The sequence below is a fragment of the Leopardus geoffroyi genome, chromosome E2 (assembly GCF_018350155.1).
Source record: "Leopardus geoffroyi isolate Oge1 chromosome E2, O.geoffroyi_Oge1_pat1.0, whole genome shotgun sequence".
NCBI classification, from domain to species: domain Eukaryota; kingdom Metazoa; phylum Chordata; class Mammalia; order Carnivora; family Felidae; genus Leopardus; species Leopardus geoffroyi.
In genome coordinates this window covers 7,082,395-7,096,909 of record NC_059335.1, presented here as the reverse complement: position 1 = coordinate 7,096,909, position 14,515 = coordinate 7,082,395, and the positions used below count along the sequence as shown (strand labels likewise).

General features: G+C 52.2%; 1 protein-coding gene across 1 annotated transcript; it reads right to left on the bottom strand.

Moving 5' to 3' along the window:
- Positions 1–295: 295 nt before the first annotated feature.
- Positions 296–14,137, bottom strand: ETFB (electron transfer flavoprotein subunit beta). Its single transcript, XM_045441651.1, has 6 exons — positions 13,995–14,137; positions 5,864–6,022; positions 5,593–5,751; positions 3,677–3,739; positions 1,181–1,339; positions 296–509 (listed from the first exon to the last, which is right to left on the bottom strand). Exons 1-6 carry the CDS (start codon positions 14,049–14,051, stop codon positions 339–341), a joined length of 768 nt encoding a protein of 255 aa, XP_045297607.1. The 5' UTR covers positions 14,052–14,137; the 3' UTR covers positions 296–338.
- Positions 14,138–14,515: the final 378 nt, after the last annotated feature.

Here is a 14,515-nt window from a genome sequence, read left to right as displayed (position 1 = left end):
CAGGAATTCAACTAGGATGCCATCTACCTGGGAAGTCTCCGACCCCACATTCCAGGTCAGACGCCCCAGGTGGGCTCCTGAGTGTGTGGTGTCACCTCTGCTTACAGCTGGCTCTGCCCAGGTCCATCCCAACCACCCCCCCCCCCAACATGGAAGCTTCTCAGGGACTGGATGTGACTCACCTGGGTCCCCGGCGTCACCCAGCACAGGGCCTGGCACACGGGAGACTTAAGTAAATGTTTGTTGAATGAATCAAAGAACAGGTCTCCACGGAATGAGTTAACAGAGACGGTCGTCGGGAGGGTCATAGTTTTATTGCTGAGTGTCAGGGAAGGGGCTCAAATCCGCCCAATCTCCCTCAGCTTGGCCACCAGGTCCTCCGTGGTCTCCACCTTGACGCCGGCCGTGCGCTGGGGCGGGTCCTCCACACTAACCACGGAGAGCTTGGAGGTAAGGTCCACACCCAGGTCTCCGGGCTTGATGACCTCAATCTTCTTTTTCTTGGCTTTCTGCACATGGGCAGTGACAGTTCACAGGGATGCTGAAGCCCTGCCCGGCCTCCCACAGCCTCCCACCCACGAGTGCCATGTCTGCAGAACCAATCCCGTTGCCCGAACTTTTCTGGACCCCGCTAGCCAGACAGATGTGACCTACTGGGAAGCCCCTCTGCTGAGGGTCCCTGTTTAGTTAGCTGTCTTGAGAAGCCCTTCATGGGCTGAAATGGACTCGCAAACTCAACCTTCTAGCTTAATGGAGTCCGGCCCATCTGACCCACGGAACCCACCCTTCTGAGACGACCCACTGAACTCTCCCTGGTGGCTGAGATGATCCACTGAACCCTTCCTGTTGGCTGAGATGATCCACTGTACCCTTCCTATTGGCTGAGATGATGCCCTTCCTATTGGCTGAGATGATCCACTGAACCCTTCCTATTGGCTGAGATGATCCACTGTACCTTTCCTATCGGTTGAGATGATGCCCTTCCTATTGGCTAAGATGGCACACTAAACTCTCCCTATTGGCTAAAATGACCCAATGAACCCATCCTACAAGCCAAGATGAACAGTAAACTCTTCCTTTCCGCAGGGTGATGATCCCTTCCTTCCTACAAGAAGTCCCTGGGCGTGCAATGCACTCATGCATCCTTGGGCCCTCGGTGACCCATCTGCGAAGGGCTCACCATGATGTTGGGCAACGTGGCATAGCGAGGTTCGTTGAGCCGCAGGTCGGCGGTCACCACGGCAGGCAGCTTCAGGCGCAGGGTCTCCAGGCCCCCGTCAATCTCCCGCTCCACTTTCACCTTGTCCCCTTCCAGTGTCACCTGGGAGGCGAATGTGCCCTGGGGAGATGGGAGGGTGGGTGAGGTTAATTCACGGCAGGCACAGAGCGACGTGAGCACATGCACTGGTGAGCGAATGAATGAGACAACAGAAGAGAGTCCTGCAAGGTAACCTTTAGACGTCAAGTTCACAAACAGGAAGATGCCACAGAAAGGGAATCTCAAAAATCTGTACTTTCACTGGCAGCCAACGTGTAGGTCTTAATGACCTGAACCTGCCAGTTAGGTCCCGACCTATTATTAACCTTCCTTAATAATGATGAACACGTATTGCGTGTAAACAACTTCCGCGCACTAAGTCATCAGGCCCTCAGGAACTCTATACGGGAAACGCTATTATCCCCACTTTACAGATGAGGAAAATTGAGGCAGGGCGAGGCTCAAAAATGTGCTGTCACCCAAGAGCTGGCAGTCTGGCTCTAAGCTCCATGTCATGCTCCCACTACCCACCATTCTGTCCCCAGGAGTTCCCTTCGAGGCCCCTCTGCTGGGGTAACAACAGACTCATGTGCTCACCTTGACCCTGGAAACATCTGCGGGGACCCCATCTTCTTTGCTCAGCGCCCACGCCCACACTCTTGCCAACGCCCCTCTGTGCCTCAGTCCTGAATCAACATTTCCTGATGTACCTACACCCTCTCTGTCTAATCGGCCCGTTGTCTCCATTCGCTCACTCACTGGACAAACCCTTCAAGTCTTAGCCGGGATGTTCCGTCACCCCTAGTCTCATCCGAACACCCCATGAGCCAGCCCTGGGGATACACAGTGAACATGACCAACAAGGCCTGGGCTTTCGGGGGCATTTATCCTGGCCGGGAACACTGCTGGTAACCAAGTGACCGGTAACCAAGTAATAACGGTAATCAAGTGGACTCACGCGTCTTCTGAGCATGTGAAATGTGGCTCGTGTGATTGCGGGATGGAATTTTTCACCTTACTTTATTTTTTTTTTAAGTTTGTTCGTTCGCTTGTTTGTTTGTTTATTTATTTAGAGAGCGTGTGCATGCATGCATGCAAGCGGGGGAGGGACAGAGAGAGGAGGAGAGAATCCCAAGCAGGTTGTCAGTGCAGAGCTGGATGCCGGGCTCGATCCTACGAACCGACAGAGATTAGCACCACCCCTGCGCAAGGACGACACACAAATTCGTGAAGTGTTCCGTATGTTTGATGTAAATTTTAAAAAATAAAAAATAAAATTAAAAAGGAAAAAAAATGTGCAGTTTATTGTAGACCACTTACATCTCAACAAAGCTATTTAAAAAAATACTCAATGCGATCACTGGAAAACTTTGAAGTGTGTTTGGAACAACCTGGGTGTGTGAATCTACGTTTTCAACTGTGGATTTTAGGAGTCTAAATTAAGTATTTCTGATGAAAATTCAGCATCTGAATGGAGATGTGCTGTAGATATAAAATCCACCCTGGAGGGGTGCCTGGGTGGTTCAGTCGAGCACTCATCTGACTCTTGATTTCAGCTCAGGTCATAATCTCGTGGTCTGTGAGTTTGAGCCCCATGTTGGGTTCTGTGCTGACAGCAGGGAGCCTGCTTGGGATTCTCTCGCTCTTCCTCTCTCTCTGTCCCTCCTCCACTCTCACTCTCTCTCAAAATATAACTAAACTTAAAAAATAATAAAATAAAGTAAAATAAAATAAAATAAAATAATTTAAAATAAAATAAAATAAAACAATTTAAAATACGATACAATACAATAAAATAAAATAAAATAAAATCCACACTGGATTCTGAAGACGTCATACAAAAAGAAAAAAGAGTATGACAGAGCTCAGGAGTTTTTATATTGCTTATATGTTGAGATGATAATATTTTAGATGTGTTAGGTTAAATAAAATATTATGGCAATTCATTTTGCCGGATTCTTTTTACTTTTTTAATCTGGCTGTGAAAAATTCTAAATTACCTAGGTGGCTCGTGTTTCTACTGGACTGGCAGAGGTGGGGAGTGGGGAATCTGGAACTGAGGAGGGGACATGAGGATTTCATACAGGGTCGGTAAGGAAGGCCTCTCTAAAGAGGTAATAACTGAGCACAGACCTAAAGGAGAGAGTGGGAAAGGCATGAGGCAATCTGAGGGAACCATGTTCTGGGCTGAGCAAGTGCAAAGGCCCTGGGGCAGGGATGACGTTGGTGTGTGGTTGGAGAAGACAGAGCACCAAAGGCCTGGACGAGGCCTGGCATCCTGGCTGTGCGCTTCTCCTTCCTGCCAGCAGGAGCAGCCGTCCTTGCACACGCCTTCCTCCAGAAAGGCAGGAACAAGGGCGGCCCTGTTCTGAGCCCCCAGGTCTAGCCCCCAGAAGGTACTCCTCACTCCAGCCTCACCTGTGGCCAGTCTAGAAATCCAGCGGTCATCTGCCCCGTCTGGTTACAGTCATCATCGATGGCCTGAGTGGAGAAAGAGAGAAGACCGTACGACAACGGGTCTTTTCACACACCGTTTGGGCCTTTGTCTGGATGGGGATTAACAAACATTTTCTCAGTATCATGCGGTCTCAGTCACAGCGATGCAACTCTGGCACACAAGCAGCCATAGATAGAAATGTGCCTATATAAAGCAACAAGCGTGGTGGTGTTCCAATAAAGCTTTATAAAATCAGCGGTGACCACGGGCCATAGTTTGCTGACTCCTGGCCTAGAATGATCCCATCCCTTCACTTGGGCCTGGTGAGAGGCAGTCACCTGTCCAGGGGCACACAAGGTCATCTGGCATCCCCAGTGCCAAATCTTTGCCCCCTGTAGAATTCACAGAAGCCTCCCATGAGCCAGGACCTGGGCCAGCGGCACTGGGGAACTGAGTGAGTAGGAACTATCCCCTGACCCTAGTGATTGGTTCAGGGATTGGTACTTGACTCAAGCTGGACCAATGAAGAGTCAGCTCTGGAAGTGTTCCTGAAGCTCTTGGGAAAGAGGCTCTTTTGTTTCTGCTGAGCTTGCTGGGCTCCTGAGATATGGGCCTGGAGGTGCAGAAGGTAAAAACAAGATAGAGGAGCGGAGCCTAGAGCTGACATGTGAACCTGGGTCAAGCCATGCCTGAAGCTTGAACTATATGAGCTAACAGGTTCACTTTTTGGCTTCTGCCAGTTTGATTCTGACCCTGCCACCTATAATAAAGACTGTCCTGACCAGTTTATCCTGTACCTTCCCAGTTGGAGGCCCTGGTCCCAGACACTGTCCCTGACAACCAGGACAGGCAAGACATGAGTCTGAGACCCACCAGAGAACGGAGGGGGCATCAAGAGGCCACGATGCCAGCACCAGTGTCCTGGGGCACTGGTGAGAGACCTGGGTCCCCAGAGCCCTGAGCCTACCCAGACTGTGCCTTTTTGGCCTGTTCTCTGGTTAGGCCCCCTGCCTCAGCTTACTGACTTCTACTGATTCCTTTGCTGTTTGTCATCTCTCGTTTTCCACGGTCTGACTTGGGCGGGACACCCAACAACCTATGTAGACTCATCAGCCTCCGCCTCTCCCCAGGGACCGATCCAGCCTGCTGGGGTCCCTGTCTTTTCCCACCAGGGCCCTGGCTCTACCTCGGAGTCTCCCATGCGATCCCAGGGCCCTGTCTGATCTCTCAGTCTCTCACACTCTTTCTCAGCCTTCGTCCCTAAGCCCCCGCCCCTAGATCTCTCCCCTCCCACTACTGTCTTCTGGGTCTCTTCTGAAGATCCTCTGCCCCTCCCTGGGTGAGGCCACAATGTCTATCTCAAACGGGAGGGTGTGGGCAGGCTACCCAAAGGAAGGCTGTCGTTTGCCCGGCCTCCAGAGGGAACAGCTGAGCCAGACTCACACCCACCTCAGGTGGTAGGGAGCGTTCTAGCTCAATGTTAGCCCCCAAGCTCCTCCCCAAGCCCCTGGCCTCCAGTCTCTCCCCTTCCAGCCTATTCCTCACAGCCTCAGTTCTTCCACAACTTTCCTCTCTGTCCCTCCCAGCCAGACCCCAGCACCACCTTCACCTCCTCTCCGCCTCCCCTCACTCCCTGCAGCTCAAGCGCTGCCCCTCCAGCCCCAGGTCTCTCTGCTCTGTCCCATCAAGCCTCTCTTTCCCCCACCCAGACCATCACCACAGCCCCCAGGGCTCCCACTTTACCCCATAGGACCCCCCCCACCACCACCCGTCACCCTGCCCACCCTGCTCAAACTCTCCACCCAGCCTGGGTCCCCTGAAGCCTCAGCTCCTGCCCACCCCGCCGCCAGTCCTGAGCAGGGATGGGGACGGGGGGGGGAGGGATGGGCACACTTACCTGCTTGCCCAGCAGCACCAGGTCGACCTTCTCCTTCTCTGCCAGCTTGGCCAGGACCCGGGCCACCTGCAGGGGACCCAGGCGATCTGCCTCTGCAGCTGGCACCTCCACGTGGATGCCTCGGTCTGCGCCCATGGCCAGAGCAGTGCGGATGGTCTCCTGCCAGGAGAAGGGACTCGGCTTGGCTTGTAGCCCCAAGGGGTACCCAGGAGCCTGGTCCCGTCCCTCCTCCCTCAGACCCGGGACTCAGGGTCCCAGCACCCTCTCCCACCTGGCACTGGGCAGGCCCACAGCTGACAGCGATGACCTCTTTCACCAGCTTTTTCTCCTTGAGCCGCACGGCCTCCTCCATGGCGATCTCACAGAAAGGGTTCATGGAGTGCTTCACGCCATCTGTGACCACGCCCGTCTTGTCAGGCTTTACCCGGATCTGCCCAGCCAGGAAGGGAAGGGCCAGGGTCAGGGGATCGGGGAAGGCCAGGGCCGGATGGGGACGACAGGGAAAGGGGCAGGGCCTTGCCCAGGGTCCCACAGGCAGGTGGAGGGTCACCTTCTCATTGTGTCATTCAGACAGGTGCTAAGCACCGGGGACCTCTGACATCTCATCCTGATCCGTCACTGCTCTGTTCCTTGGGCCTGAAAGCATGTTTCGCCAATTTCTGTTTACCATAACCCACGGTGAGAAATGCATCTTCGATACTCAGGAGTCTATTACAAATACATAACATATACTTGCATACAAATACGAATGCCAGCAGAATGTGAGGTTTGCTGAACAATACTTACCCTTACTTTGCACACCATACCCTGACATTTCCTTTTAATTTTTTTAAGGCTTTAATTTATATTTGAGAGAGAGAGGGAGAGAGACAGCGTGTGAGTGGGGGAGGGGAAGAGAGACAGGAAGACACAGAATCCGAAGCGGGCTCCAGGCTCTGAGCTGTCAGCACAAGCCCGACATAAGGCTCGAACTCACGAACCACGAGATCACTACCTGAGCCAAAGTCGGACGCTTAACTGACTGAGCCACCCAGGCGCCCCTATGCTGTACTTACATAGATTTACTATCAATCTTCTCTCCCTTAGAATGTCAAGTCCCTGAGGACAGGGATTTCTGTCAGCTCTGTTCACGACCGTACTCACAGGCCTAGCGTAGCACCTGGCATATTGTAGGTTCCTGCACAAAAAAGAACTTGTCAGACGCACGTGTGAGAAGCTGCATTAAAACCGCTCAAACGCTTGTAAGGGCGCCTGGGTGGCTCAGTCGCTTAAGTGTCTGACTTCGGCTCAAGTCGTGATCTCACAGTTCGTGAGTTCGAGCTACGCGTGGGGCTCCGTGCTGACAGCTCGGAGCCTGGAGCCTGCTTTGGATTCTGTGTCTCCCTCTCTCTCTGCCCTTTCCCCTCTCACGAAGTGTCTCTCTTTCTCTCGAAAATGAATAAACATTAAAAAAAAAAAAAAGAAGAACTGCTCAAACACTTGTAAACAGCATAGAAACTAAAACACAAAAGGGGCAACTGGGTGGCTCAGTCAGTTAAGCATCCAGCCTCCGCTCAGGTCATGATCTCATGATTTGTGAGTTCGAGACCCACATCGGGCTCTGTTGTGACAGCTCAGAGCCCGGAGCCTGCTTCGGATTCTGTGTCTCCCTCTCCCTCCCCTTCTCGTTCTCAGTCTCTCTCTCTCAAAAATAAATAAAAACAGGGGCGCCTGGGTGGCGCAGTCGGTTAAGCGTCCGACTTCAGCCAGGTCACGATCTCGCGGTCCGTGAGTTCGAGCCCCGCGTCGGGCTCTGGGCTGATGGCTCAGAGCCTGGAGCCTGTTTCCGATTCTGTGTCTCCCTCTCTCTGACCCTCCCCCGTTCATGCTCTGTCTCTCTCTGTCCCAAAAAATAGATAAACGTTGAAAAAAAAAAAAAAAATTTTTTTTAAAAATAAATAAATAAATAAATAAATAAATAAATAAAAACATGAAAAAAAATAAAACACAAAAGCCCTCTTTTTACAAAAATAAAATCCAAGACATAGGTCTCCCCTTTAAACAGGAAAGCAGCCCCCCGCAGTAAGAGGCTGGCTGACGGGCCAGGGGGCTGGTGGAGGGCCCCGAGCCCACTCTTGCTCTGGCAAGACCCTGGGCACCAAGCTGCCCACGCCCAAGCAGAAGGAGATGAGAGCCCTCTGGCTCCGGCACCAGAGAAAGGTGCCCGCTCATCTTCTCCACGGAAGACCTTTCAAGCCAGAGAAGATTTGAAGCTTCGAAAACACTGTTGAGTTCAATTATCTAAGTCAGGAAACAATGGATGGTCTCAAAATTCCGTGCCGGTCTTTTTTTTTTTTTTTTTCCAAATTATTTTAAATAATGAGGCTTTATCAGTCAAAGGAGATGAGTCAGGACGTCTGTCTCTTAAAGATGCAAACTATTAACGTTCAACAGAAACAGCCATGACCCCAGCAGGCATCGACTGCCCCGAGGGCTTTATTACGTGCATGAACTCATGTAACTGTCCTGACAGCCTATGAGGTTAGTTACTGCCATTCCCATCCCTATTGTACAGATGGGCCAACTGAGGCACAGAGAGGCCAAGGGCCTTGCCCAGGATGACACCACAAGGAAGTAGATAGAGCCTCACTCCAAGTCTGACTTGGGAATCGTGAGACTCTCCAGGCTGCCAGATGGGCCCTCGAGAGGTAGGAGAGTCGGTCCTACTATCCGTGGCCCACGACACAGGAGCAGGTGTTCGTAAAGTGACTTCTGAAAGCCGTCCCTGAACTCTTGACACAGCTCAAGGACTTCTCTGTGATTCAGGACGGCCAAGGCCAGACAGTGAGGCGGTGGGCAGGGAGAGATGCCCACAACCGACGGTCAAGGTGGCGGTCAGGGCTGAGACCCTTCTACGGGAGATCGCGTCTGGGGCAGGCAAAGAGGACCAACATCCTCACGGAGGTGACAGGTGTGCCCTGAAGGAAGAGGAGGTGCCAGCCGTCCCAAGCGCAGAAGGAACAAGGGGAAGGGGAAAAGGCCGTGTCCTCCCAGAACCGAGGAACACATGGCTGGTTGAGGTAAGGCCCAGAGATGGAAACAGGTTTTCTGGGGCCTGAAGTTTCTATCCTTTGGAGGATCTGCTTTAAGAAAATGCAGCTGGGGCACCTGGTTGGCTGAGCTGGTTGAGTGTCCGATTTCGGCTCAGGTCATGATCTCACGGTTCATGAGTTTGAGCCCCACGTCGGACTCTGTGCTGACAGCACAGAGCCTGGAGCCTGCTTTCAATTCTGTGTCTCCCTCTCTCTCTCTGCTCCTCCCCCACATGTGCTCTGCCTCTCTCTCTGTCTCTCTCGCTCTCTCTCGGTCTCTCTCAAAAATAAGTAAATAGGGGCGCCTGGGTGGCGCAGTCGGTTGAGCGTCCGACTTCAGCCAGGTCACGATCTCGCGGTCCGTGAGTTCGAGCCCCGCGTCCGGCTCTGGGCTGATGGCTCGGAGCCTGGAGCCTGTTTCCGATTCTGTGTCTCCCTCTCTCTCTGCCCCTCCCCCGTTCATGCTCTGTCTCTCTCTGTCCCAAAAATAAATAAACGTTGAAAAAAAAAAATTAAAAAATAAATAAATAAATAAATAAAATAAAAAAAATAAGTAAATATTTAAAAAAATAAAAAATCGGGGTGCCTGGGTGGCTCGGACAGTTAAGTGTCCGACTTCAGCTCAGGTCATGATCTCACGGATCGTGGGTTCAGCCTTGGGCTCTGTGCTGACAGCTCAAAGCCCAGAGCCCACTTCGGATTCTGTGTCTCCCTCTCTCTCTGCCCCTCCTCCACTCGTACTCTGTGTGTCTCTCTCTCTCAAAAATAAATAAACGTTAAAAAAAATTTTTTTAAGAATAAAATAAAATATGGCACAAAAACAGACACATAGACCAATGGAATAGAATAGAAACCCCAGAACTAGACCCACAAACGTATGGCCAACTCATCTTTGACAAAGCAGCCAAGAATATCCAATGGAAAAACGACAGTCTCTTTAACAAATGGTGCTGGGAGAACTGGACAGCAACATGCAGAAGGTTGAAACTAGACCACTTTCTCACACCATTCACAAAAATAAACTCAAAATGGATAAAGGACCTGAATGTGAGACAGGAAACCATCAAAACCCTAGAGGAGAAAGCAGGAAAAGACCTCTCTGACCTCAGCCACAGCAGTTTCTTACTTGACACATCCCCAAAGGCAAGGGAATTAAAAGCCAAAATGAACTACTGGGACCTTATGAAGATAAAAAGCTTCTGCACAGCAAAGGAAACAACCAACAAAACTAAAAGGCAACCAACGGAATGGGAAAAGATATTTACAAATGACATATCGGACAAAGGGCTAGTATCCAAAATCTATAAAGAGCTCACCAAACTCCACACCCGAAAAACAAATAACCCAGTGAAGAAATGGGCAGAAAACATGAATAGACACTTCTCTAAAGAAGACATCCGGATGGCCAACAGGCACAGGAAAAGATGCTCAACGTCGCTCCTCATCAGGGAAATACAAATCAAAACCACACTCAGATATCATCTCACGCCAGTCAGAGTGGCCAAAATGAAGAAAACAGGAGACTATAGATGCTGGAGAGGATGTGGAGAAACGGGAACCCTCTTGCACTGTTGGTGGGAATGCAAATTGGTGCAGCCGCTCTGGAAAACAGTGTGGAGGTTCCTCAGAAAATTAAAAATAGACCTACCCTATGACCCAGCAATAGCACTGCTAGGAATTTACCCAAGGGATACAGGAGTACTGATGCATAGGGGCACTTGTACCCCAATGTTCATAGCAGCACTCTCAACAATAGCCAAAGTATGGAAAGAGCCTAATGTCCATCAACTGATGAATGGATAAAGAAATTATGGTTTGGGGCGCCTGGGTGGCGCAGTCGGTTAAGCGTCCGACTTCAGCCAGGTCACGATCTCGCGGTTCGTGAGTTCGAGCCCCGCGTAGGCTCTGGGCTGATGGCTCAGAGCCTGGAGCCTGTTTCCGATTCTGTGTCTCCCTCTCTCTCTGCCCCTCCCCCGTTCATACTCTGTCTCTCTCTGTCCCAAAAATAAACAAATGTTGAAAAAAAAAAGAAATTATGGTTTATATACACAATGGAATACTACGTGGCAATGAGAAAAAATGAAATATGGCCTTTGTAGCAACGTGGATGGAACTGGAGAGTGTGATGCTAAGTGAAATAAGCCATACAGAGAAAGACAGATACCATATGGTTTCGCTCTTATGTGGATGCTGGGAAACTTAACAGAAACCCATGGGGGAGGGGAAGAAAAAAAACAAAAAAAGAGGTTAGAGTGGGAGAGAGCCAAAGCATAAGAGACTCCTAAAAACTGAGAACAAACTGAGGGCTGATGGGGGGTGGGAGGGAGGGGAGGGTGGGGGATGGGTATTGAGGAGGGCACCTTTGGGGATGAGCACTGGGTGTTGTATGGAAACCAATTTGACAATAAATTTCATATATTGAGAAAAAAAAAGAATAAAATAAAATAAAAAATAAGAAAAATAAAAATAAATAAATAAATAGAAAATGCATACCAAATCACGAATGCAAAATCGACTCGGCCTCTCCCCGGGCCTTGAAAGAAACTCTGAAGGGTACAGCCTCATGGGCCAGAACTGAGTGTCACTGGTTGACTCTTGAGTAATACCCTAAACACACAATCACAGACGTGCACACACACACTGAGCACAGCATCTGTTTCTGAACAAATGACTAAATAAACTTGAATTACTAGTACTATCAATAATAACAATACTCACTGCGTGCCAGCCAACACTTGTTTTTGAGAGAGAGAGAGAGAGAGAGAGAGAGACAGAGTGCAAGTGGGGAGAGGGGCAGAGATGGGGAGACACAGAATCCAAAGCAGGCTCCAAGCTGTCGGCACAGAGCCCAAGGCGGGGCTCGAACTCACAAACCGTGAGATTATGACCTGAGCTGAGGTTGGACGCTCAACCGACGGAGCCACCCTGGCGCCCCATAGCCAGGCACTATTCTAAGAGCTTATCCGATCTTCACCGCCACCCAATTCAGGAGGTACTCTTGTTATCCCCATTGTAGGGTGGAGGAAAATAAGGCCCAGAGTGGTGACGCAGCTCCCCAAGGTCACATAGTAGGAAGCTGACCCAGGCAGCTGGCCTGGAGTTGGCTCTGAACCGTTCTTGTGAGGGAACCAATGACTATGACAGCAGTGACTACATCAGACAGACCCTCCTCCCCACCCTGGAGCTGGAATTCTGGAAGGAGAGACAGACCCTAAAGAGAGCAATCAGTAAATGAGAGGAGATTACAAAGAGACAAGAGTATGGGTGAAATTACAGCCAGGGAGGGGACAGGAACAATGGGGGTTGCAACTTTAAGTCAGGATCCAGGGCAGGCCTCCCAGAGAAGGTGACAAGTGAGGCGAGAGTGGAACGAAGCGCATGCACCCTGAGGAGCCACCAGTGGGGGGAGGGGACATCTGGGTGGACAGAGGATCCCAATCCAGTGTGGGAGAAGAGTGCAGAGAGGCAAGCCCAGGGGGCTGCAGGAGTGTCCAAGGACACAACAAGGAGCATGAGAGGGTTGGGACAGGGGACACCAGAGAATCACTAAATGCCGATGCGATTGACAGATCGGCGTTAAGCAGGACAAGGAAGGAACAAGTAGGGCTGGAGAGGGAAGGGTATCCAAGCAGAAGGCCCAGCGGGGACAAGGGCCCAAGCCAAGAAGGGGCCCTGTCTGTGGGAGCTATGGAAGCACAAGGGGTAAGGGAGGAACAGGGCACCGTGGACGGCAGAACAGGGGCCAAGGCCGGACCACGAAGGGTCTCAAACACTGAGGGGCTGGGACTTTGTCCTGAGGGTGCTGGGGAGCCTCGGGGCAGCTCCCGGTGCAGGAAGAGCTGTGAGGCTGGGAGAGGATGGACCGGAGGGACAGGACAGCAGCTGACACCCCCCTCTTTGTTCTCTCATTCGGCACACACCCATGCCAGTCCCCGTGCTGGATACGGCTGCGACCCAAAGCCCACGAAACTGGAGCCTGCCGGGTCAGGGAGACAGATACGACCCAGGCATCTCAGGCCATGGAGACCAGGACTGGGGCAGAAGGAGACCCAGGGGGCGACGGAGCCCGAAGGAACCGTTACAGGTCGGAGGAAACCAAGAGGGCAGGTCCCAGAACCCCGAGCAACATCCCTACCATTTGCTGTCATCAGGCCTCCCAGCTGCTGAGTGAAAAGGGGAGGAGGAGAGACCAGAGCGGGACTTGCCTGCACTTGTGATTCTGACTCTGGTTGCCTGGAGTGGGGTGACCTGGCAGGTAACAGAACCTCCACGGTTCTGTTTCCTCACCTGTCTAATGGGACTGATAATACCTAGCGGCTTTTGAAAGCAGTGAATGGGTTAATCTCTGCCAAGGACTTGGAGCCCTGCTCCTGCGTAGTAATCGCTCACTACACATGGGCAGTTATGATCACTGAAGCTGCCACGCCAAGCCCGGCTGCCGGGACCTCCTGCCCACCCCACCCCCCAAACTGGCAGGGGCCCTGGTTTCATGCATCCCGAGGCCTCTGGCAAGCTAGGCCCTATGCTGGGCAATGCTGGAGACGCAGAGGTGGAACCCCAGTCTGATGGTGGGGACACACGTGGATGGGCAGTCACCACCTTCAGTCTGCTTTAAGCCAAGTAATAGGAGACACGGGCCTGCGAGACTGCGTCTGATTCACCTCTGTCCAGACCAGCTTCTCTCTGGGGGCAAGCCAGGCCCTCAGAGACGCTGCCCCCAGCCCCCTCATGGAGAATGTGAGTCATTCCACCAGCTCAGTCCGACGGGATTCCGTCTCCAGCAAACACTTCACCCTCCCTTCCCACCAGGACCTCTTCACTCACCCTGTGGCTACGTAGGGTAAAAGACAGTTTCTGGGTTCCCACAGCGCCCGGTATTGGAATAATCAACGGAGTGTGCAAAGCAGCCTAAAGGTTAAAGTGTGGCTTGTGTGCAAGGCATTTAGTTGGGTTGAGGAGTCAGACAGACCTGGAGCGGAAATCTCAGCTCTATCCCATCCTAGCTGAGTGACCTCTCTGTGCCTCAGTTTCTCCATGTGTTAATAAATAGGGGCCATGACACCTCCAGCAGGTAAGAAATAGAGAAGGTAACTCGCACTGCACCCTATGAAGACAGCGAGTCCAGACTCGAATAAAGGGAACGGGGTCATGACCCCAGAGGGGCCTGGTCTGAATGAAGAGAGATCTGAAGTCCTTGATCTTTGCCCTCTGGTGTACTTTGACGTTTGGGGGAAGAGCGGGAGAGATCAGAGGAACGAGAAGACCTCCCATACAGTGACCCCGGAAGCACACGGCCGCGGGATTCGGGGAGGTTGGGGGGGGGGCGGTCACCTTCACAGCGAAGTCGATGACCCTCTTGACAGCCACGAGCGCACGCAGCTCCGCCATCTTCCTGCCTCTGCCACCTGCCGGGGTCAGTGAGCTCGCTGGGCGCCCAGATCGAGACTTCTCGTCCCGCCCCCGCACCCCGCCCCTCTCTGCGCCTGCGCCCCACGCAGCCAGCCAGTCATCCGCTGTGGTGCCCGCCTCCGCCCCAACAGAGGACCAACCGGAGGCCCGGAAGGGAAGCAGGTGTGGCAAGAGGATTGGGGCCAATAGGGAACGAATCTTGGACAAAGAGGCGGGACCCGAGGGGAAAGGAAACGGACCTAGAGGAGGGGGCGTGGCCGGGAACTAGGGGAAAAGCCGTGAGCGTAGGGAGATGCTCCCGGAGTTGAGTTCCTCCCACGAATTCTAAACTTTTCCTAGTGTCCTCGATTTATCCCCTTCCCCAGTCCCCCGCCTTTTCCTCAACTGTACAAGTCACCATGCTCGTGTCCCCTACGTCCTCTTGTGTCTCCCCATTTTCTTTT

Excerpts from the sequence above, each read along its gene's own strand:
- ETFB (XM_045441651.1), bottom strand. The coding sequence starts at position 14,051 with ATGGCGGAGCTGCGTGCGCTCGTGGCTGTCAAGAGGGTCATCGACTTC. Across the intron at positions 6,023-13,994 it reads TCATCGACTTCGCTGTGAAG|ATCCGGGTAAAGCCTGACAA; the intron begins GTGACCGCCCCC and ends CTGGCTGGGCAG. Across the intron at positions 510-1,180 it reads CCACGTTGCCCAACATCATG|AAAGCCAAGAAAAAGAAGAT; the intron begins GTGAGCCCTTCG and ends GCCCATGTGCAG.